At 38.9% G+C, this 19,823-nt stretch overlaps 4 protein-coding genes across 5 annotated transcripts in view; 1 reads left to right on the top strand and 3 right to left on the bottom strand.

Moving 5' to 3' along the window:
• The first annotated feature begins 3,277 nt into the window (after positions 1 to 3,277).
• LOC113760610 (4-hydroxy-3-methylbut-2-enyl diphosphate reductase, chloroplastic-like) lies at positions 3,278 to 6,875 on the top strand. The gene is made up of 10 exons (XM_027303260.1): positions 3,278 to 3,639; positions 3,833 to 4,029; positions 4,554 to 4,733; positions 4,830 to 4,961; positions 5,072 to 5,146; positions 5,229 to 5,334; positions 5,417 to 5,511; positions 6,175 to 6,360; positions 6,456 to 6,542; positions 6,654 to 6,875. The coding sequence occupies exons 1-10, from the start codon at positions 3,366 to 3,368 to the stop codon at positions 6,717 to 6,719; spliced, it is 1,398 nt and encodes a 465-aa protein (XP_027159061.1). The 5' UTR covers positions 3,278 to 3,365; the 3' UTR covers positions 6,720 to 6,875.
• Positions 6,876 to 7,982: 1,107 nt separating this feature from the next.
• Positions 7,983 to 11,624, bottom strand: LOC113763269 (protein DETOXIFICATION 33-like). Of its 2 annotated transcripts, XR_003467320.1 has the most exons (8): positions 11,272 to 11,624; positions 10,425 to 10,966; positions 10,260 to 10,346; positions 10,067 to 10,123; positions 9,512 to 9,750; positions 9,048 to 9,253; positions 8,681 to 8,931; positions 7,983 to 8,376 (listed from the first exon to the last, which is right to left on the bottom strand). XR_003467320.1 is itself a non-coding variant. In XM_027307029.1 (7 exons), exons 1-7 carry the CDS (start codon positions 11,518 to 11,520, stop codon positions 8,848 to 8,850), a joined length of 1,464 nt encoding a protein of 487 aa, XP_027162830.1. In that variant the 5' UTR covers positions 11,521 to 11,624; the 3' UTR covers positions 8,593 to 8,847. The 2 variants fall into 2 exon arrangements, 1 of the variants encoding a protein (XP_027162830.1); XM_027307029.1 differs by lacking the exon at positions 7,983 to 8,376 and having other exon boundaries at positions 8,593 to 8,931.
• Positions 11,625 to 12,492: 868 nt separating this feature from the next.
• LOC113758680 (protein DETOXIFICATION 33-like) lies at positions 12,493 to 15,651 on the bottom strand. The gene is made up of 8 exons (XM_027301449.1): positions 15,544 to 15,651; positions 15,023 to 15,364; positions 14,259 to 14,800; positions 14,084 to 14,170; positions 13,913 to 13,969; positions 13,587 to 13,825; positions 13,301 to 13,506; positions 12,493 to 12,802 (listed from the first exon to the last, which is right to left on the bottom strand). Exons 1-8 carry the CDS (start codon positions 15,649 to 15,651, stop codon positions 12,701 to 12,703), a joined length of 1,683 nt encoding a protein of 560 aa, XP_027157250.1. The 3' UTR covers positions 12,493 to 12,700.
• Positions 15,652 to 16,835: 1,184 nt separating this feature from the next.
• The window catches only part of LOC113758669 (cytochrome c biogenesis protein CCS1, chloroplastic-like), a 4,261-nt gene continuing 1,273 nt past the window's right edge, over positions 16,836 to 19,823 (bottom strand). Inside the window, exons 2-7 of the mRNA XM_027301440.1 lie at positions 19,734 to 19,820; positions 18,658 to 18,930; positions 18,271 to 18,536; positions 17,736 to 17,892; positions 17,539 to 17,622; positions 16,836 to 17,440 (exon numbers count right to left, since the gene is read on the bottom strand). Of these exons, the coding sequence (XP_027157241.1) occupies positions 17,285 to 17,440; positions 17,539 to 17,622; positions 17,736 to 17,892; positions 18,271 to 18,536; positions 18,658 to 18,930; positions 19,734 to 19,820 (1,023 nt within the window). The 3' untranslated portion in view covers positions 16,836 to 17,284. The remainder of the gene's footprint in view (positions 17,441 to 17,538; positions 17,623 to 17,735; positions 17,893 to 18,270; positions 18,537 to 18,657; positions 18,931 to 19,733; positions 19,821 to 19,823) is intronic.

Below are 19,823 nucleotides of genomic sequence, written 5' to 3'. Positions count from 1 at the left end.
TTGAAAATTCCGGACGTGACCCGAATCCGTTTTCATGTAGTAGATTCGGATCTGACTTGTATATCCAATTAAGTTTGACGGGTTTGGGTCGTGTCCATGACTAAAAGGTCCAACTTTAAATGTTTTTAAATTAAATTCAAAATCAATCACAAATCCAATATACAAACTTAAACAAATCAAATTACAAAACTAAATCACAAATAACTCGCAATAGTCAATCCAAAACTAACCACAAATCAATCTACAAAATCATTACTAAATTGTTAATTTGGTAAAAGAATGTATATAGAAATATTTATATTTTATAATTATTAATATATTGTTCAGATCCAAGTCGAATATGGGTCGAAATCCTATATTCCGTATCCGACTCGTTTTTATTAGAATAAAGGGGGTCCGAATCCTGATCCGAGTATCGGCATTATTTTTCAACCCAAGCCCGGAAAATTTATCCGATCCGAGTCAGGTCCGGGGTCCAACCCGACCCGTTGACACCCCTACCCAATTCCATGGCAGGTTGAAGCAATTGGAAACTGATAATTAGTGGCAATGGAAGTATGAAATCTAATTCACAAATATATACTAGTTGAAAAGTTCATTCTATAAAAAAGCAATGAACAACGGAACGCAGACTCGTCGGTCTATTTGCCCTTTCTCTTCCTAAAATGTTTGGCCAACTTCTTTCTCTTTACAGAAAGATGCAGGAGCTCTGCCACTTTGCATATGATGAGGAGTTGATTAACGTACATCTTATAGTTTTTTTTTTCGTTACAGACAAAATATGCTTGAGCGGATCTGAAAATACGCAAGTTATACTAGTCTAGTGCTAGTAGTAAATGATAGAAAAATGGCAGTGAGCATTATTGACCATGCGTCTTGACTCTTGAGCGAGGGTCTAAAATATCTTCAAAGAGATGTCCGGATGCGCAACATTACAAAATATAGTAGTATTACATTAGGCAGTTGTCAATATTGAATGTTTTCCTCCCACGTTAACAATTTGGTACCTAACCCCGATTCCAATCCCATTGAGTTGTCAATATTGAATGCATTCATCACGTGTCTCCGACACCGTTGAAGTTTTGGAGGCCCAATTTCACCTCTCTCGCTCATTAGCTGACCAGTAATGGTAAATACACCACAATTTAATATTCAAAATTCAAAGAGTTACACTAAAACGACTGAAATTCTGAACACTACTACTAGTTTTAATTAGTTCCCGTTCTACCCGGGCGTCTAACTATTCTCGAAAACGGTGTATTGAATTTGTACACTAGCCATGCACTTAGTGAGTTAAGGCTTAATTAAAACAGTAAAAATGTTACTTTAAAGACGTGTTTGTTTGGATAAGAGTTTATTTGCATGATTTATTTGAAATAATTACTGTAGCACTTTTTTGTGATGTGATGTACGTGAGATAAAAAGGTGATTGAAATTTGTGAAGTAAATTTTTTTATTTGAGATCAAACCAATCCAAACTGAGAATTTAATCATTTCTCGTCAAAAATATACCCGACGCATGATTACAAATATTATATTGTTTGTTTTGATGCTACTCTCACCCCTAGGTAAAATAAATGAGCGTTCCACAAACATCGTGCTTAGAGAAGTAGCTAGTAGCAGTATTACACGTGACAAAGTACTTTTAGTGGAGTATTTACTTTGCAGCCACTAATAAACTAATGTTTATACCTTGAGATCTCAAACTCAACAGTCTCACTCAGGAGCTGACGAATTTTCAAGAGGTCTGATTCCTTGAATAGTTAGAAGCGTGTCCAAGCCCTCTCTTTGACGGGAAAACGTAGATGAGATGAGACTTATATTCGTAATTGGACAGAGTTGAGCTAAATGACAATGTTGCGGTTGGTAAGATATGTCGCAACAATTTTCAATGATGAGTGTAATTTCATTAATTGGACCACATTAGCACAGGTAAATCTATCATTTTTACAATAAAATGACTCTGGTATTATATATAATACTAAATGTGGCATTAACAATACCCTGATTTTTTTTTTCAAAGAAGCATAAAGGTATCGACAATAATAAGAATGAATGATTCAATCAACAAAATAACATAAAAATCAATAAACCCATAAATAGTGAGAACAAAAATTTACATATAACTCAGCTTGAATTGACCTTATGGATCATAATTTGACCACTAAACTATGACCACTTCATAAGCTATGACCACATCAGCATACCCCAAGCTTTTAAGTTAAAACTCAAAATCCTTACTTACATAATCCAAATTAAGGTAGTTAAAGATAAGTTCCGAAATCATCATATTCTCAAATTGTACGCAAGTATGTTGCTCCCACTTTTCTTCACCCTGTTCTCGTGACTGACTTTTCCGGAATCTCTTATAAAAGCATTGCTAAACCGCCCCCGAGGAGATTTTGATCCAGTAACTAAGATTGAAATCCCAAAAATCAGAGGTATTAGATTATAATGAGTTTTCATCTCCATATAATGAGTTTACATTATAATGAGTTTTATCATGACACATTTAAAATTTGAATTTGAATGGTAATGTGCGTATGATTAGAGAAAATGACTATATATTAAAAAGAGAGACTAAAAAGAACATCTTGAAATGGAAAAGTAGGAGAACGGAGGGAGTAATACAAAATATAATATTCCATCTTTGAAAGAAAAAAAAAAGAGAAAGAAAAGAAAACCACATGTCTGGGACTGTACAGCTAGGCTTGTACATGTGCAAATCATTAAGTATGTTCATAACACTAAAAAAATCATTAATTAGTTCGTAGATACCGCTAAAAAGATAATTGTTCATTCTTAACAGAAGAATCAGCTGCTAATACCCCGTGACAATTAATTTTATCGCGGTTGACAATTAATTTTAGACACTTGAGAATATACTCCGCATCAATAATTGCAATTAAAGTGAACGGACGCAAGGAAAACTAAAAAAAAAAAAAAAGGGTACACAGGAACGCTAGCAGAATCCAACCCAAACACGTGGCTACCAAATTAGCATTCAACATCCAACGCCAGAAAAAATTACTGATTCTCTTCAGCTAAATGCCAAAACCCAAATGGTATCTCAGCCAAGCAAAATACTAGCACCGTTTAAAACATCAGCCATCACCAACCCCCCAGGAATAAAAAGAAAGAAATAAACAAAAGATTCACCAAATTAATTAGAAAAACGCAAAACGACAAAAGCGCATGGATCACGAGCTCCGACAGGACCACAAATCAGATGCTCCGTGTCGCACCAAAACCATAAGAAGGAAGGACTTAATAAGATTTTGCCCGCTCCCCATCCCGCACCACCTCCACAGTCGCCACTAGCTTACGCCTGCTAACCTCCGCCACTTCCACCGGAAAACGTCGACATGGCAATTTCTCTGCAATTCTCCCGCCTATCCACCGCTACCAAGGACCTCGCCTTGCCCGAGCCAAGAATTTCCCGCTGCCGGAAACCTTTCTCCGTGAGATGCTCCGCTCCCGGCGAAGCTGCTCCTTCTCCTTCTGCTGCTGCTACTGTAGACTCCGAATTTGACGCCAAGAAGTTCAGGCACAACTTAACTAGGAGCAAGAATTATAATCGCAAAGGATTTGGACACAAACAAGAGACTCTTGAGCTCATGAACCGCGAGTACACCACCAGTAAGATAACTCTTTCAAATTACTTTTGACTTCAGATTTCTTTCTTGAGTTTTTCGTAGAATATGGCGGCGAATATGATATATGTATAGCTCAGAAAAATAAAGGAAATGCAGTTTAAGTTTATCATACTATGTTTTCGATCGGAAATTAGAGTGTTGTTTTGATCCAATATATATATATATATATATTGCAGGTGACATCATAAAGAAATTGAAGGAAAATGGAAACGAGTACACATGGGGGAATGTTACAGTCAAACTTGCCGAAGCATACGGGTTTTGCTGGGGAGTTGAAAGAGCTGTTCAGATTGCTTATGAAGCTAGAAAGCAGTTTCCAACAGAGCAGATCTGGCTCACAAATGAGATTATCCACAATCCTACCGTTAATAAGGTCTTAGTTCCCCCAAAACTTTGATATAATCCATTCACTTGGTCTACAATATATTCGATTTTGTTGGGCAGCTTTCCCTGCCTGTATTTCTCGACTTAACTGAACTGGGTGGTCATGTCTTTGCTATGCTACCTTGATATAATCCATTCACTTGGTCTACAAATATTTTCGATTTTGTTGGGCTGCCTTCCCTGCTTGTATTTCTTGAGTTAACTGGTTGGTCATGTCTTTGCTATGCTACTTTGATATAATCCATTCACTTGGTCTACAAATATTTTCGATTTTGTTGGGCTGCCTTCCCTGCTTGTATTTCTTGAGTTAACTGGGTGGTCATGTCTTTGCTATGCTACTTTGATATAATCCATTCACTTGGTCTACAAATATTTTCGATTTTGTTGGGCTGCTTTTCCTGCCTGTATTTCTTGAGTTAACTGGGTGGTCAAGTCTTTGCTATGCTACTGTTCTGTCCTTTCCTTCTCATTTTGGCTGATTATACCATTTCATGATCAACTGTATTACACCAGCGACTGGAGGAGATGGCAATAAAGGAAATCCCTGTTGAGGACGGCAAGAAACACTTTGATGTTGTTGACAGGGGTGATGTTGTGGTTTTGCCTGCTTTTGGAGCTGCTGTAGATGAGATGTTGACTTTGAGCGACAAGAATGTGCAAATAGTCGACACAACCTGCCCTTGGGTTTCTAAGGTATGTTTCTTACTAGCTTAGTAGCCTATAAATTGTTAATGTAATTCCACAATTACACTCCACTCAAGAGCATCCAATATTTGCATCCTTGTCAAGGTTTGGAACACTGTTGAAAAGCATAAGAATGGAGCCTATACGTCGATAATCCATGGTAAACACTCACACGAGGAGACTGTTGCCACTGCATCATTTGCTGGAAAGTATATCATAGTGAAGAACATGGCAGAGGTATATTTAACTGTTTTTATTGTTTATTTGAAAGCGGCATCTTGATTATGAAATATAAAGAACATGCACCTGTAGAGTTCAGATTAAACAAGTTTCTACACCTGATTCAGGCAACATATGTTTGTGATTACATTCTTGGGGGTCAACTGGATGGATCTAGCTCAACCAAAGAGGCGTTTATGAAGGTGCAGTTCGAATCACTTACGTTTCATTGGCTGAAATTGTTTATACCCTCCTAGTATCTCATGTATCCTTGTTTTGCTGCAGAAATTCAAACATGCAGTTTCGAATGGTTTTGATCCCGATGCTGATCTTGTCAAACTTGGTATTGCAAACCAAACAACAATGTTGAAGGGAGAAACTGAAGAGATTGGTTAGTTGGTTTTCTACGCTATAGTTCCGTGATTTGTCAATGAATGGAAAACTGTGATGGTGATTTGGTTCTGGAAATACAGGTAAATTAGTGGAAAGGACCATGATGCGCAAGTATGGAGTGGAAAATATTAACACCCACTTCCTTAGTTTCAACACCATCTGCGATGCAACTCAAGTACATTTCATCTCCTCATTCTATTATTTTCCTTCATTCATTTTTTGAAAAACTAGTTTCTTAAGAATATTGAAGGCTCAAACTCGACTTTCCTCTCATTTACGAGCACAATTTGATTCTCCCTCCTTCCAGATGTTTCTGCAGAAACCTACAATCATCTTCTTGGATGGATTAGTTTATGTAGCATACTCTTCTGCCTTTGATTTAGTTTGCCAAGTTAAAGATCTTTGGGATCTCTAGGTTCAAGTTTTTTGAAGTAACTAGTGCTTTTAAGATCACCTCCCCCTGCATTATGTAGCATAGCATTACACTGGTACAGAACGTAATTATGAATATCATACATGCCTCCTGATCAATCATCCTAGGGTGTCCATAGTTGATGCTTGTTTACGAGGGCTCATAACGCTGGTTGTTTATTTCCTGACTCGTTGCTTGAATTAAGAACTGATTCATTATTATTATTATTATCTTTTTTTTGGAAGAGGCTTGCTTTTAAGAATTTTCATACGTTTCAGCCCTCTTCTTGGGCATTTGTGTACGCTGGGTCAAGAGCAAGTAATCTGGCAGAAAAGGCCACTAGCATGAAGCTTAGTCCTATTGTATTTTATTGTCTCAGAATTCATACTTCTCCTCTTGTATTGAGCTAATATTGCCTTGTATCAGGAGCGGCAAGATGCCATGTACAAGCTGGTTGAGAATCCACCGGATCTTATGCTGGTCATTGGAGGGTGGAACTCAAGCAACACTTCACATTTACAAGAAATTGCTGAAGATCGTGGAATTCCATCTTATTGGATTGACAGCGAGCAGAGAGTAGGTCCTGGAAACAGAATAGCTTACAAGTTAATGGTACGTGAACGTGAATAACTTTTTGTCATTTCAAGCTGATTTCTGAATTATAAAATCTTCTCTCATTCTATTAAAATTTTTGTGTCATCTAACAGCATGGGGAGTTGGTTGAGAAAGAGAATTTTCTACCTGAAGGTCCCATCACCATAGGTGTAACATCTGGCGCATCCACCCCTGATAAGGTAATTTCCTAATCTTGTTGGAGGTCCTCAATTAATATTTATAAGGTCAAACGTTCAATTACCTGATTTGTGGGATTCAATTTTTTTGTTCCTCACCGTGCACTTGGCCAGGTCGTTGAGGATGTCCTTGTCAAGGTATTTGACATCAAACGGGAAGAAGTCCTGCAGCTGGCATGAATTAGTTTTGCAGGAAAATATGGTAGTATTGCTTGTTTGTCTGTAAAACCAGCTGAAACTCAAAGTTACGAGAGGCAATATATGTAGTATAAACAGGACGACCTTGTAGATGTACACAATACTGTGGCTCCGTTTGAATTTGATTGTTTTTCATAAGCTAGTTCTTCACACACAAAATGCTATAGTAATATGGAAGTAAAAACAATTTCTAAAACACAAGTTTTTCAAATATACATAAAAAAAAAAAACCTAACCCTTCTTTCTTGTTTCACCCATCATCCACCACAGGCCACCTCCACCTCCTGTCCTCCCTTTTCATTCCGATTTTTCCCTCCATTCTCTCCTCCTTTTCTTTCTCCTCCTCTTCCCCTCCCTTCTCTCACAGCATCACTCACAGCGAAAGGTCTTAGACTTTTTTTTTGTTTTTTAATTAAATTTAAGCTAAGGAACATCCTGGACGAAATACCAAAAAGGAACTCTACCAGTTAAAATTTAAATGAAAAACAAACGTTTGAAGCGAATTTCCTGTTCGAATTCATACTTCTGTTTATGCTTCCATTTCCTAAAAAATGAAATGCACTCATATGGTATTATCATAGAATGTTTTCAAAAAGTGACAATCATTGAGCATTCCAACATCAAATTTGAAAATTTTAAATAAGTTGGTGAATGCTGATAATGATAGTATTCCACAAAAGAATTAATGTGTGCATCAAAAATATACGAGCAGAACGCCTTGAAGAACTTATTGGGTGCTGGTCAGGAAAATGGTTATTGCAAGAATATATCCAAGCTTCGATGCCTCTGCCTCAACCTCTAGCTTCTCTGTGAAGATCGCAGGAAGCTGGTTTTTGGCAGCTACCGTAATGATGGCAAAAACAACTCCAAGCACTCCAGCTTTCACAAAATTTGCCATGATTGAGCGTTTTGCAGCTTTAGGTTTGCCGGCTCCCAATTCATTAGGCATCCTCACACTGCATGCACTTACTCTCAGCTCTTCTCTAGGAGTGCAAAGTCTTCTCGAGTTCAGATTGCATGTTGAGAGGTAGTACTAATATATATATAACTGGCAGCAATTCAAGACGGAGGAGGAAAAAAACTAAAAAAATTCTTTCGGAAAATGATACTAAATGTTTGGATTCAACAATCAGAGATGATTGAAGGGTGCTGCTCCTGCAGCATAGGATTTTGACCATAAGAAAATAATATGAAGTAGCATCCCACCCCAAAACATGTAAAATGAACAGAAGATGAAGAGTGATAATCACAGACAAACAGTTGGACAGCAGAAAACATGCCATTTACCCCATAGGCAAAGCAAATTATGACATTCTCAGCCTCAGTGACTGCAGCAAGCCGCAGAGCTCCTAGATGTCCAGCGAAGGCTGTGCACACAAAGTCGATAGAGAATTGAGAGACTGAAGTGAGCATGGCTGGCAAAGCTATTTTCCACGTCTTTTTAGACTCAGCCTACCATTTACTTGAATGAACTCTTCTCCTGGGCCGTTGCTCAGTCCCTGATTCATGATGGTTTTCCTCCATTCAAGAATCCGACTCTTGTCTTTTCTCCTCTCTACTGCTCTCTCTTCTCAGGTGACAACTGACAACTGACGTCCTGGAGTTTGCACAAACAGCAAGTGCACGGCCTAGAGAATTTCTGATAAAGGGACAAGTTTTGATCTTTAGATAATTAAAGACAAACTTTCTGCGGGGTAGCTAAAAAAGTGTTCTTAGCATTTTTTTTTTTTTGACAGGAGTGTTCTTAGAAGTTGGGGAGACAAGTAACGAGAGCTTTGTATCTTTTACTTGTTTATTTCGAGTTTTGAGTTCCTCGCTTCAGATTGCAACGAAGCTAATTTGATTTGATCTAGTAAGACAATGAGCAATTAACAGTGATTCAAATCCTTTCTTTGTTTATTTTTTTTTCCTTTTGAGATAAAGTACGTGCTGAAGTAAATTACATGATCAACATTATCCGGGCAATTTTTTTCCTTTTTGCTTGACCGAAACAGAGTTGATCCGGTCAATTTTAACTCCAATTCTGGCTGAAAGACTGACGAAATCAAACCGGCTGACGGCCCAATTGTAATTGCCATTCGGCCAGCAACCGGGGCGGAGTGCAGAAATGTCAGGTAGTTTCTTGAGGTTGAGGCAGGTCCGTTGGGGCGGTGGCTCCTCCCCATGTTCTCACACGGTCATCAGCTTCCACAGCCTGCATTGCATCATTGGATAATTAGGTAATCCAGTAAAATCAGATTACCAACCCTCTAAACCCTTCCCCTGGATTCTTTACTGTTCACTTCTGTTGGGGTTGAGTTTTATATTTACCTCTTTATGCCAATTTGTTCGAGATATGATGACTAACAAGATGACAGTCTGGAGAAAACTACCGCCGAGCATTGCCCACCAGATGCCCTGCACCCCCAGATTGAATTTGTAGCCAAGCACTGCTCCAAATGGAAGCCCGATTGCATAATAGCACACTATATTAAGCAATGCTACTGAGAACTGCCATCCTCCACCAACAGCTACCCCTGCAATTAATGATCCCTAGAACAATCAATTCTTTTCTGGATTCATACTAGTAGTACATATATATGATAACAAGCAGCTTTTTGAGCACTTTTTGCTAATATCTAGATGAGCAGCTGTACTATAATATGCATCTTGTTTTTCTTGTCTTAAAATTCTTAATTAAGACAACTGATGATGATGATGTTGAATTCATCAGAACTTTGTCAATCTTGTACTGAAGTAATGTTTTAGATACTAGATAATATACAAAAACCAACCGTTTAAAACTAGTTGGATGCTGTTGAGGAATATGGTTGCTGCGAGAACGTATCCCAGCTTGGATGTCTTTTTTATGACCTGTGCCTTATCTGTGAATAATAAGGGAAACTTGCTTTTTGTACCAATGATGATTGCCGCAAAGACAATTCCAAGTATCCCAGATGTCAAAACATTGACTATGATTGAGAACTTTGCAGCGTTTGGTTTCCCGGCTCCGAGTTCATTTGACACTCTTACACTGCAAAATCAACCCCATCAAGAAGTCTCTTTTTGTTGGAATGACCGATATAATACTACTACTTAATTTACAATCCTAGATGAATTGAATCACTCCTTTTCACCCCTTAAATTTTAATCCCGCAGACAGCAGCATTTGCTTCAGAACTCATTCAAAACGTTTCAACAGTGTATGTGTAAAATCTGCATGTTGATAAAGGTAAGGCGAAATGTATCTGAAGGTTGTCGGTCCTGTATTGCTCTCTCCACAAGATTTTGAGGTCATTATTTCATCTGTATTTTAGCAATAATCTTTATCTTGAAGATAAATGACATACCTGACTGATGCATTGAAGCCTACGGCAATCATCATTGTCCATAGTTGCAAGTTCATACTGTTACATCCACAGAAGGTGCAACAAGGTGGTTATCTGTCATTGTTGCTTGAGACTGTAGAACGAGGTGGATAGAAAAGACTAAGGTTTCCTATTATACTCCACTGGAGGTGAGAAAAGAGAATACGGAACTAACCAGATTGATATGGCATCGATTGCGACTGCAGCATCCTTCAAACCTCCTACCATCAGGATAACTGCTGTAAAGTACCATAATTCCAAGCTGCCAAAGTTTCTGTTTCTGTTTACACTTTCGGATTTTTTATATAAACTCTGTAAGTTGCTAGTATTCATCACTCACCATAACATTATTGCTGACGCAAGTGAGAGCTTGACAAAGTTGGTCAATGACTTGAAAGCCAACCAGGAAAAGCCGTTCCATGCATCTGGAAAACAACCTGATATTGCATAGATTATTTGGGATATATCCAGCAGAAACCATGTGATGTTTCCTGCCATTGCAGCACCGAGCAAGCCGTGGCCGAGCTTCGTCACGAGAACCCAATTCAGTAACACATGGAGCGCCAATGACGCTATAGAGAGTATCGTCATCATCCAAACTTTGCTTTGAGATTGGAAGAACTTCTGTACGGGGAAGTTCAGAGCATATGCAAACAATTGAGGTATCACCCACAGTGCAAATTTACCGGCAAGGTTGGAGATATCTCTGTTTTGGTGTAAAAGCTTGAGTATGGGCGAGGCAAACAAGTAAATAGGAGTCAAGAACAAAGCTGTGACGATGGTGATGATCCATGACCTCTGCAGGTAGATTCCAAGCATGCCAACTTGTCCAGCACCGACCGCTTGACCACAAAGGGTTTCAAGAGCACTACCCATCCCCAACTACAAAGGAAAGATTAGACAAAAACAGAGAAAGTCATTGAATGTTAGGTACGAGCAACTGAAAATTCCACCTCTGGTACAAGTATATTTTACTTCTTGCCACATGTTAAAATTTAATAAACTTTCTAACAAGCTGACTCGAAAAGAAACAAAAGTACTGATGCATTCTACAAGTGGGAAAAAAAAATGAAAAATGGCTGAACCTTATAAGTTTCCCGAAAGCTTCATGAAGGAAGCAACACAGAGAAATATAGTAGTATCATCATTCTTTAGTGCTCAAATAAAAGTATGGTATAAGAACATACCATGACCCCATAGACAAAGCCATCTATAACATTCTGAACCACAGAGACTGCAGCAAGCTCAGCATCTCCCAGATGTCCGGCAAAGGCAGAAGTGACAAGTTCGAGGGAGAATTGTGTAACTGCTGTTATTATAGCTGGTAGGGCGATGTCCCATGTCTTCTTTGTCTCCTTCCACAACTTCTCTGGGGTCTTTCTCTTGTGTAGAATCTCAGTCACCTGTCTGCTAAGTTCAGGATGTTGTTCCTCCATTCAAGATGATTTTCTTTTGCTCCGTTCACCCTTAAATTTTATTACCGGACGACCAGAGTTCCAGGCCTGTTTTTTGTATTTCGGAAAACAAAAAAAGGAAAGAGTAGATTCTCTTTGTCCCACTGATTTGTTTGACTTATATATGTCAGGAAATGAAGAATGTTGCTGAGAACTGGGTTGTCACCACGTTTTATAATAACTCACCTACTATGGGGTCTAAAGATAATCATTAAGAGCAAATTGCGGCTGCATTGGTTGAGTTTGTATTGCCCTCCTTAATTTTTTTCTTCCTATGAAGGTTGAATTTTTGATATATTAGCGGCAGACTTGCTAGTTTGCTCATCAGTCGGGCATTTTATTAGTTATGGCTGCCAAAAAATACCCACCAACTAGTGTGAAAAAGATGGGTTTGGTGCCCGCCTAAGTTGACAAGATTGTCACCCCCCTAATGAACTTCAACGTTTTTCATTAAGCAACATTGGCTATTGCTTCCACATCCATCGAATTGTTTCTTCTTAGAGTTAGGGGGTCTACCAGAAACTGCAGGTGATATCTTATTTTTGGCTTTTTATGTCGACTTTCTCCATCACGTTATTCAGCGTCCAGCACTTCTGTTCCCATACCAAATTTGAGACCAAGTTGATCACCATTCCCAGAGCGAAATTATTGATAATAATCTGTCAGCTCTGGAAATTATTGATAGATAGTAAAAGAGATTGGTTAAAACCTATTCGCTAGCTAGTAAAAGCAAGCAGAGTTTGTTCACTCAACGTCATCCGTGTTTGTTCCAGCCGTTCAAGTATCTTAAAAAGCAGCAATCTCTTAAAGATAGGGAGCCTTTTCATACCGTCCGTACATTTGGTTTGGGAAGACGGGGGGAGGGGTGTCTTTCAACTTTTAAGATAGAGAGAGCTGCACGAGAAGTTGTCACGGATGATCAAGTTTTTTTTCATTTGCTTGCACCTTTTCTGATTTAAAAGTCTTCGACCGACTCCGGCTACAAAACTCAGAGAGTATTTTCAGTGAAGGAGACGTGGAAACAAAATAATAATGATAAGTTGGGCCCGAAGAAACCCTGCTACTGAAGCCTAGAGGAAAGAGGATCCAAGCAATGGAATCAAGGGAGATTATACAAGTTGGAAGGAAGACCATTAGAGCTGCACCTAAAAGACTTTGAGCATTAGCAGGAAGTCGGAGCATCCAACATCTCAATTGCGTCAATCTCATCTTGGGGCAGCGGCGTTACTGCATACGACCTCACCCGCTCTTCTGCTTGCAATGCCTGCACCAGAAAACACCACCTACTTCACCTACTCCATTCTTTTCCAACAGTAAACAAGCAAACGACGCATGCCAACTTTTGCAAATTTTACTGGATTGTGTTTGGTACTAAAACAATTTAGTTAGTAGTTAAATAAATCTCGTCGATATGATATTTGTTAATCAAACATCATGCTATCAAGTAATTTTATTGAGATTTTTTTTATAATAATTGTGAGTCAGAAATTGTGTTAATTTGTTTCATGAGTTTGTGAGTTGATGTTTGAATAACATAAACTCATTTTTGGTTTCAATAAAATACAGAGTCTTTTGTAAGCCATTTTTTGCAACACTAATTAAGGTGCTGTTACTTAGTTTATGTCCTAAAAAATTACTTTTTGACTATCAATATGCTCGATCGCGTGTTGAAAAATCCCAGGACAGAATTTCTTTTCCAAGTCCTCTCGTCATTTTCATGGATGAAAATCAAGTAATGGAAAGTTAAAATTGCAATCCGAACCTCGTTGCTCCAGTTAGCCCGGAAAACGTTCACAACCAAAATGACTGTTTGAAGCAGGCAACCGGCTAACATCCCTGCCCAGATGCCTTTTACGCCGAGTTTGAATTTGTAACCCAGCAAGGCACCGAAAGGAAGGCCAAATACGTAGTAACACCCAACGTTCACCAGTGCCACTGAAAACTGCCACCCTGCTCCAACTGCCACTCCTGCAATCCCAAATTTCAATTTCGGTTTATGATTCGCCAATACATAAATGTCTAAAAGTCTGGGCAATTCAAGCTGTTACCATGAAGCACAGGTTGGATGCTATTGAGGAAGACTGTTGCTGCTAGGAAATAGCCTAACTTGGATGTCTCCCTTATGACCTCAGGTTTGTCAGAAAAGATCCTGGGGAACTGTCCCTTAGTTGCAAGAATTATGACCGTGAAAATTATCCCAAATATCGTGGATGTGGTGACGGCCACCACGGTTGAGAATTTTGCAGCTTTTGGGCGTCCAGCTCCAAGTTCATTTGAAACACGTACGCTGGAAAATGTGATGCAAAAAAAAAAATTGTTAATGCATATTAATACATTGCTTTGCGATCTTTTTCTGATTGGGAAGATCTCTTACCTAACGGCTGCATTGAAACCTAGAGTGATCATCAACGTCCATAGTTGCAAGTTCATGCTGCAACAGCCAAAGAAAGAAGTGTAAGCAAGCACCCACATTCTGAGGCCAAACGGCCAACCACCTTTCCAGTAATCACTAAGAAACAAAAAGAACCAAGAAAAAGGCACTAACCAGATTGATACAGCATCTACTGCAATTTCCGGATTCTTTAACCAGCCTACCATAAGGATCACTACAGTAAAATACCAAAGCTCCAAGCTGACAACATCACAGAGGATAGCATCAGTATATTTGTGAAGTCAAAACGAAGTATCTTTAGCATTTATGAAGCCAAAAAGGTACGGACCATAGCATGATAGCTGATGCAAGAGAGAACTTGACGAAAGAAGCAAGTTGTTTGAATGCTAATGAAGAAAATCCGGTCCATGCTTCAGGGAAAAACCCTCCGACGACGTATATTATCTGAGCCAATACCATAAGCCACCAAGAGATGTTTCCAGCAACAGCCGCACCAAGCAGGCCATGCCCAAGCATCGTCACAAAAATCCAATTCAACAGAACATGAATTCCCAACATCACCAATGAAATTATCGTCATGACCCATATTTTGCTTTGACCTTGAAGAAACTTCTGTATCGGGAAGTTCAATGCATATGCAAACAATTGAGGAATCACCCACAGTGCATACTTCCCGGCAAGATGGGAAATTCTTGGATCTTGGTGAAGCAGCTTTAGCAATGGTGCTGTGAAGATGTAAAACGGTGATAACAGCAATGCAGTAACTAAAGTAATTATGCAGGATCTCTGCATGTACACCCCAAGCATTTCAAATTGTCCTGCTCCAACAGCCTGACCACAGAGGGTCTCAAGGGCACTTCCCATTCCTAGCTAATACACCAAATACAAACAGAAGATATTATTGCAAGTCCAACCATGTTAAAAAAAAATGTTTTAATTCAAAGCAAGAGACAAATGAGGAGTTCGTAATTTCATGTGAATTTAGAACAAGACTTCCCAGCATTTCCACAATACAATCTCTTCATTCTAGAGACACAAATTTTGAGATGCAATGCAACACACACATGAGAGATGGTGTCAGATATGACGTACCATTATTCCATATACAAAGCCTTCAATGACATTTTGCACAACGGAGACAGCAGCAAGCTCGACTTCCCCCAAATGGCCGATGAATGCAGCCGTGACAAACTCGAAAGAAAACTGAGCTACCGCTGTAAGTATAGCCGGAGCTGCAATCTCCCACATTTTCTTCGATTCATTCCAGCTCCTCCCACAAATCTTTTTCCCACCAACTCGCTTTCGCTGCTTATCTTCCTTTTCCTCTATCTCAAGACTCATTATTGGTTCCATTGCAGCACTAGAATCCGTTTCTTCCTCAGCTTTCTCATCAAATATATGCATGATGCAAATAATTAATATAATGGTTTCTGTCTGCCTTTACGATTAAGCTGCAGACAAAAAAAGAAAAAGAAAAAGAAAAAGCTGCAGACAAAATAAGCAGGTAGCACCTCCCTATTATGGGCTCTGTTCTAATTTACGTTTCTTTTTTATCAAATGCAACTCGCTTCCCACGAATATCATAACTGTTGATGACAGATGAAGTCAATCACCAATAAAGCAGTCACGCATGGTAGACTGGAGCAGAATACAGGGGTAGGTTTGTTATTCTGCATTCGTGCTACCCCATGATGATCATCATTGAGGGTAAGAGCCCCCATCGACGCTTTCAACTCCAAGCATCCTACCAGTTCGACCCTAACGTCATCACACATCATTATTGTATAGTTTCTCAATTCACATGTACATGAACACCACCAACTAAATCCTTCTTTTTTTAAAAAATAATAATAATAATATCCCTGCTTCACTGAGGTTGGTTTGGTGATTGTCAATTTGTCATGTCTTGGCAACTACCAAACTTCATAGTTTAAGGTCAACACGGCAATGCATTCATGTGGGAATAGAGAGAGATTTCAAGGGATCGGGTGCATGTCTAGCTCTGAATCCGTCATTGGCAGTGGAATGTTTCGGCATGCTAAGCGAAGAAGTCTCCTTTAGAATTTGATGTCCAGTTAAGGATAAGAGGAAGAATTGCATTACTACATACATATTCGGATTTTATTAGACTGCTACATATACACCGACAAGCGATGGAGTATTGACTCGCAATACAATTTCTTGCTTTTATATTAGCAATGTTTGGTGAAAAGTATGATGACGATGCAACCACCATTGACCTCACCAACTCTAGTCTTTTATGCCTTTGTTTGGTCGGAGCTGTAATCCATAGAAAAATGCTGAATCGTGGCTTTGTGTCTGTTGATGGGTATTATTTGGAAAACTTGTTTAAGAATGAGATTAAAGTCTCGTACTCCGCATATGTCAATGATTCCACAAAAGCCAAGTTGTGCTTGTCCCCAACATCCAGAAGTCAAGCAAAATTTGGCATTGCCAACCGTACCGGCCCGCATCCGCGACGTATTACATTTTACAACATTGGAAAAGGGTTGCAACACTTGCGGAGAAGATAAAACAGTTCCATAAATTGGTTTATCACCTTTTTGTCTCGAGATGTAAAATATTTTGAGCGCTGCATGAATGTGCAAAACTATGTGGACTTTAAACACTTGAGAGTAGGCATTTTACCGCCAGCCTCCAGCAGACACCGCGTCTTGATGTAGGCATAAGAAACACTGTGTCCATTGCTGCTGCTCTGTGTGTGTTTTTCTTTTGGTTTTTTCGGGCCCCGGGGGGGGGGGGGGGATGGGATATGTTCTGGCCGTTTTAAGAATTTCTACAAAAGTGAAAAGGGGAATGTTAACGCACCCTAAACCAAATAAGCCTGCAACAAGGAACAGTAGATGGACCAAATGCACGCTGCTACAAGGGAAAGGAGACAACAGAAACGGAATGAAGTATACGCATATTGGATGAAAAATAATTTGCTGCTTATTCACATATGTATGACTAATGATATTAACTATACAATGCAAATAACCTAAGTAAACCAAAGACTTCAAACCAGCCCAACACCCCACATGAAAGATGCCTGAGATTAAAGAATGTTGGTATGCAAATTTGATTGATCTACCAGTGTCAAGAATTTGCTTCATGAATCATCTGATGCGAAAGTCAGACAAGTTGACAAGCATACTTTAAATCCTTGGGATATGTGACGAGAGTGAAAACAATATCTGGATTATCTTCAATCAAGCTCGATGCACCAATATCTTGAGCAGTCAAGTCAAACCCTATAGACAATTTCCTGCATCATATTCCTAAAGCAGTGTGTGTGCATTAGCTGAAAATTTCATCTTAAGATGCTTCTTTGTCCCAGCGTAGAGTGTTACATCAGCCACTGATAACATCAGATTGCTTAGGAGAAGATGATTCAACTAATTCAGGGACTTGATCAAGTAAGAGATTCATCTCCTCTGGAAATTCACCTTTTGCACGATTTGTCTTGCCTCCAATAATCACCTCTGTACCGTCTTGCAAGGCCCAAATCTTCGAGAATGGATAACATATGAAACAAAAAAATGAACTTGCAGGATCAGGATTATAAACCATATGGATTGCCAAAATGTCATAAGCCGAATCTTTACCTGTGAGTGAGATAAAAAACTGATGCAAGTTGTGAGCATTAAAGCACCAAAACCAGCATAAACAATTGGCACCCCAGGGTCAGTCTATATTGAAACAGGGATGTACAATAATTATGAAAAGAAGAGGAAAAGAAAAATATATCAAAAAGAAGACAAGGCAAACTCCAAACATAAAAAGTTGAAGGCAAGTTAATTACCTTTATGTCCAGCCCAGTACTACCAATTGCATCAACAATGACAATTTTAATGCCATCTATGTCAATTGGGAGCTTTGAGTTTGGCCGTCTTACTCCAACAAACTTTCCTTGTTGATCATAGAGGACAATTGACTGGAGATCACGAGCTAGCATTGATCTGAATATTCAGAGAAAATGTTAGAACAAAGGAACTTTGTATGCGGACAATATCAATTGAAAGGCAAATCTTGGTTCCTAACAACACATCTCCATAATAACAAAGAGAAAATGCAAGTCTTATCTCCTGCATATGACTGCAGCTAATTCCCCCTTTGATGCAATTTAAATGGTTTCAAGCTTTTATCAAAGGTTATCCAATTAAAACAGAGTAGAATTCAGCAAAACCCCCGTCCAACACTTTAAGAAATAAGTAAAGAAAAAACTTGCTTCCTCATAGTACGGGCATTTTTATAGGGGAATATGCTAAATGATTTTCCAAAAGAGATACAAAACTAGAGATCTCCACAAGTTACATGTACTAATAAAACAAACATACATTCCCTTCACATCAGGAGAATTAACATCTCCAATAGGCAGGAATGTTCCATAGAGTTTCTTGTCACCATTGATTTGAAGAGGTGCCATTGCCAAATTGAATGGCCCTTCATTATCCTTCAATATTTGAACTGCTGAAAGACTCCAGTCTGTCTGGTATATAGTGATTCCTCCATACCTCAATGGATCATTCACACTTATAGTTTTCCTCATCACCTCCTTGCCATTGAGGTCAAGTAGTGAAAGGTCAGTGTGGAACTGTCTTACCTATTAAAGAAACAAAAAGATAAAAGAACAAATTAGCTGAATTGGATAACAGAAACAACTAGCTAGGCAAAAAGAAAATTGAAGAAATGCTTTTGTTTCTGTTATTTAAAGTGCAGACTACCTCTCCACTGTCATAATAGTCCATGTAAAACCTATTGACATGAACTTCTGTGTTGAACGCCTCTGATGGCATAGATAAAAATCCACTGGGTCCCAGTACATCTCCTACAACAAAATTTAGGCCTTGTGGAACTGTTACCGATCCTCTAAAGCTACCAGCAGAACTGAGAGTTCCTCCGGCCATTATCAGCAGCAGTGCTAAATGTACTCCAATTGGAGCAAACCGACCAGCCAAACCCTTAAAGGCATACAAAGATGGTCCTTTCAAGAATACCTGAAGAAACAGACAGTTGCAAGGATCTAGTTTAGTATCAAGGAATCGATTCAAAGAATTTCAGACAAGCAGGATGTAGAAAGTGTCACTAAGAGAAACACCACACAAGTCTAAAGAAGTCCAAATTATCAGTACTTTTCAAACTTACATGTTAACTCAGCATCTATGAGCACTTCAAAAAGTTATCACAAATCTCAATTGAACAAATGTGGCCACTTTCTTTTAACAAAATTGGAAGCAGTATTAATCACTGCAAACTAAAGTCTCTGGTTTAATTTAAATGTAATTTTAAATCATTAAAAGTTCCACTAATAAAAGGTAATTACTTTAGATGCTTCTGAGTTCAAAAGAGATGCTATAAAAAATTTCTCAACAATATCTTACATTACCAGAAGTTTGAACACATCAATCATTGACACTATCGGCACCTATGAAATAATGTCTGCCTTGCTATCCTTCAGGTACACAACTCCCTGCCCCCAACCCCTCTCCCCTTTTGGGATGATGTCAGATTTGAACCACATTAGAGCAAGGGAGGGCAGGCTTGTCCTAGATATCTGCTTCGGGGTGAAACAAGAACCTTGCAGTATAATTTTAAAACTGATAAATCTCATGCCCAAGGGCAAAACAGCAGAATCGTATATAAAATTTGTCAAGTAGAGGAGACTACATGATGCATGTTCACCAACTAGTCTTCTCTAGGTTTTCGGCCAGCCCCATGTTATGTTTTTATTCTTCTGCTAATATGACTTAATAAGAAGTACAGACAGAGGCAAGAAAGAAAGCTAAAGAGAACATCAGACCTCATATCCAGCTCCCATCAGAATGACACCCAAATCCTTAATCGACGCTTGAGGTAGAGTGTCAGTGTATTCCTGCTTCCGAATCACCTC

This window comes from Coffea eugenioides, chromosome 2, assembly GCF_003713205.1.
Source record: "Coffea eugenioides isolate CCC68of chromosome 2, Ceug_1.0, whole genome shotgun sequence".
NCBI classification, from domain to species: domain Eukaryota; kingdom Viridiplantae; phylum Streptophyta; class Magnoliopsida; order Gentianales; family Rubiaceae; genus Coffea; species Coffea eugenioides.
This window is presented reverse-complemented; position numbering and strand designations above follow the sequence as displayed.

What these genes read in the sequence shown, in the direction of transcription:
- LOC113760610 (XM_027303260.1), top strand. Translation starts at nt 3,366, where the DNA reads ATGGCAATTTCTCTGCAATTCTCCCGCCTATCCACCGCTACCAAGGAC. An exon ending in GAACCGCGAGTACACCACCA is followed by an intron (nt 3,640 to 3,832) that starts GTAAGATAACTC and finishes TATATATTGCAG; the next exon opens with GTGACATCATAAAGAAATTG. An exon ending in GAATAGCTTACAAGTTAATG is followed by an intron (nt 6,361 to 6,455) that starts GTACGTGAACGT and finishes GTCATCTAACAG; the next exon opens with CATGGGGAGTTGGTTGAGAA.
- LOC113763269 (XM_027307029.1), bottom strand. Translation starts at nt 11,520, where the DNA reads ATGGAGGAACAACATCCTGAACTTAGCAGACAGGTGACTGAGATTCTA. An exon ending in GGCTTCAATGCATCAGTCAG is followed by an intron (nt 9,751 to 10,066) that starts GTATGTCATTTA and finishes TTGATTTTGCAG; the next exon opens with TGTAAGAGTGTCAAATGAAC. An exon ending in CATCCAACTAGTTTTAAACG is followed by an intron (nt 9,254 to 9,511) that starts GTTGGTTTTTGT and finishes CATTAATTGCAG; the next exon opens with GGGTAGCTGTTGGTGGAGGA.
- LOC113758680 (XM_027301449.1), bottom strand. Translation starts at nt 15,651, where the DNA reads ATGGGGGCTCTTACCCTCAATGATGATCATCATGGGGTAGCACGAATG. An exon ending in GGTTTCAATGCAGCCGTTAG is followed by an intron (nt 13,826 to 13,912) that starts GTAAGAGATCTT and finishes CACATTTTCCAG; the next exon opens with CGTACGTGTTTCAAATGAAC. An exon ending in CATCCAACCTGTGCTTCATG is followed by an intron (nt 13,507 to 13,586) that starts GTAACAGCTTGA and finishes TTGGGATTGCAG; the next exon opens with GAGTGGCAGTTGGAGCAGGG.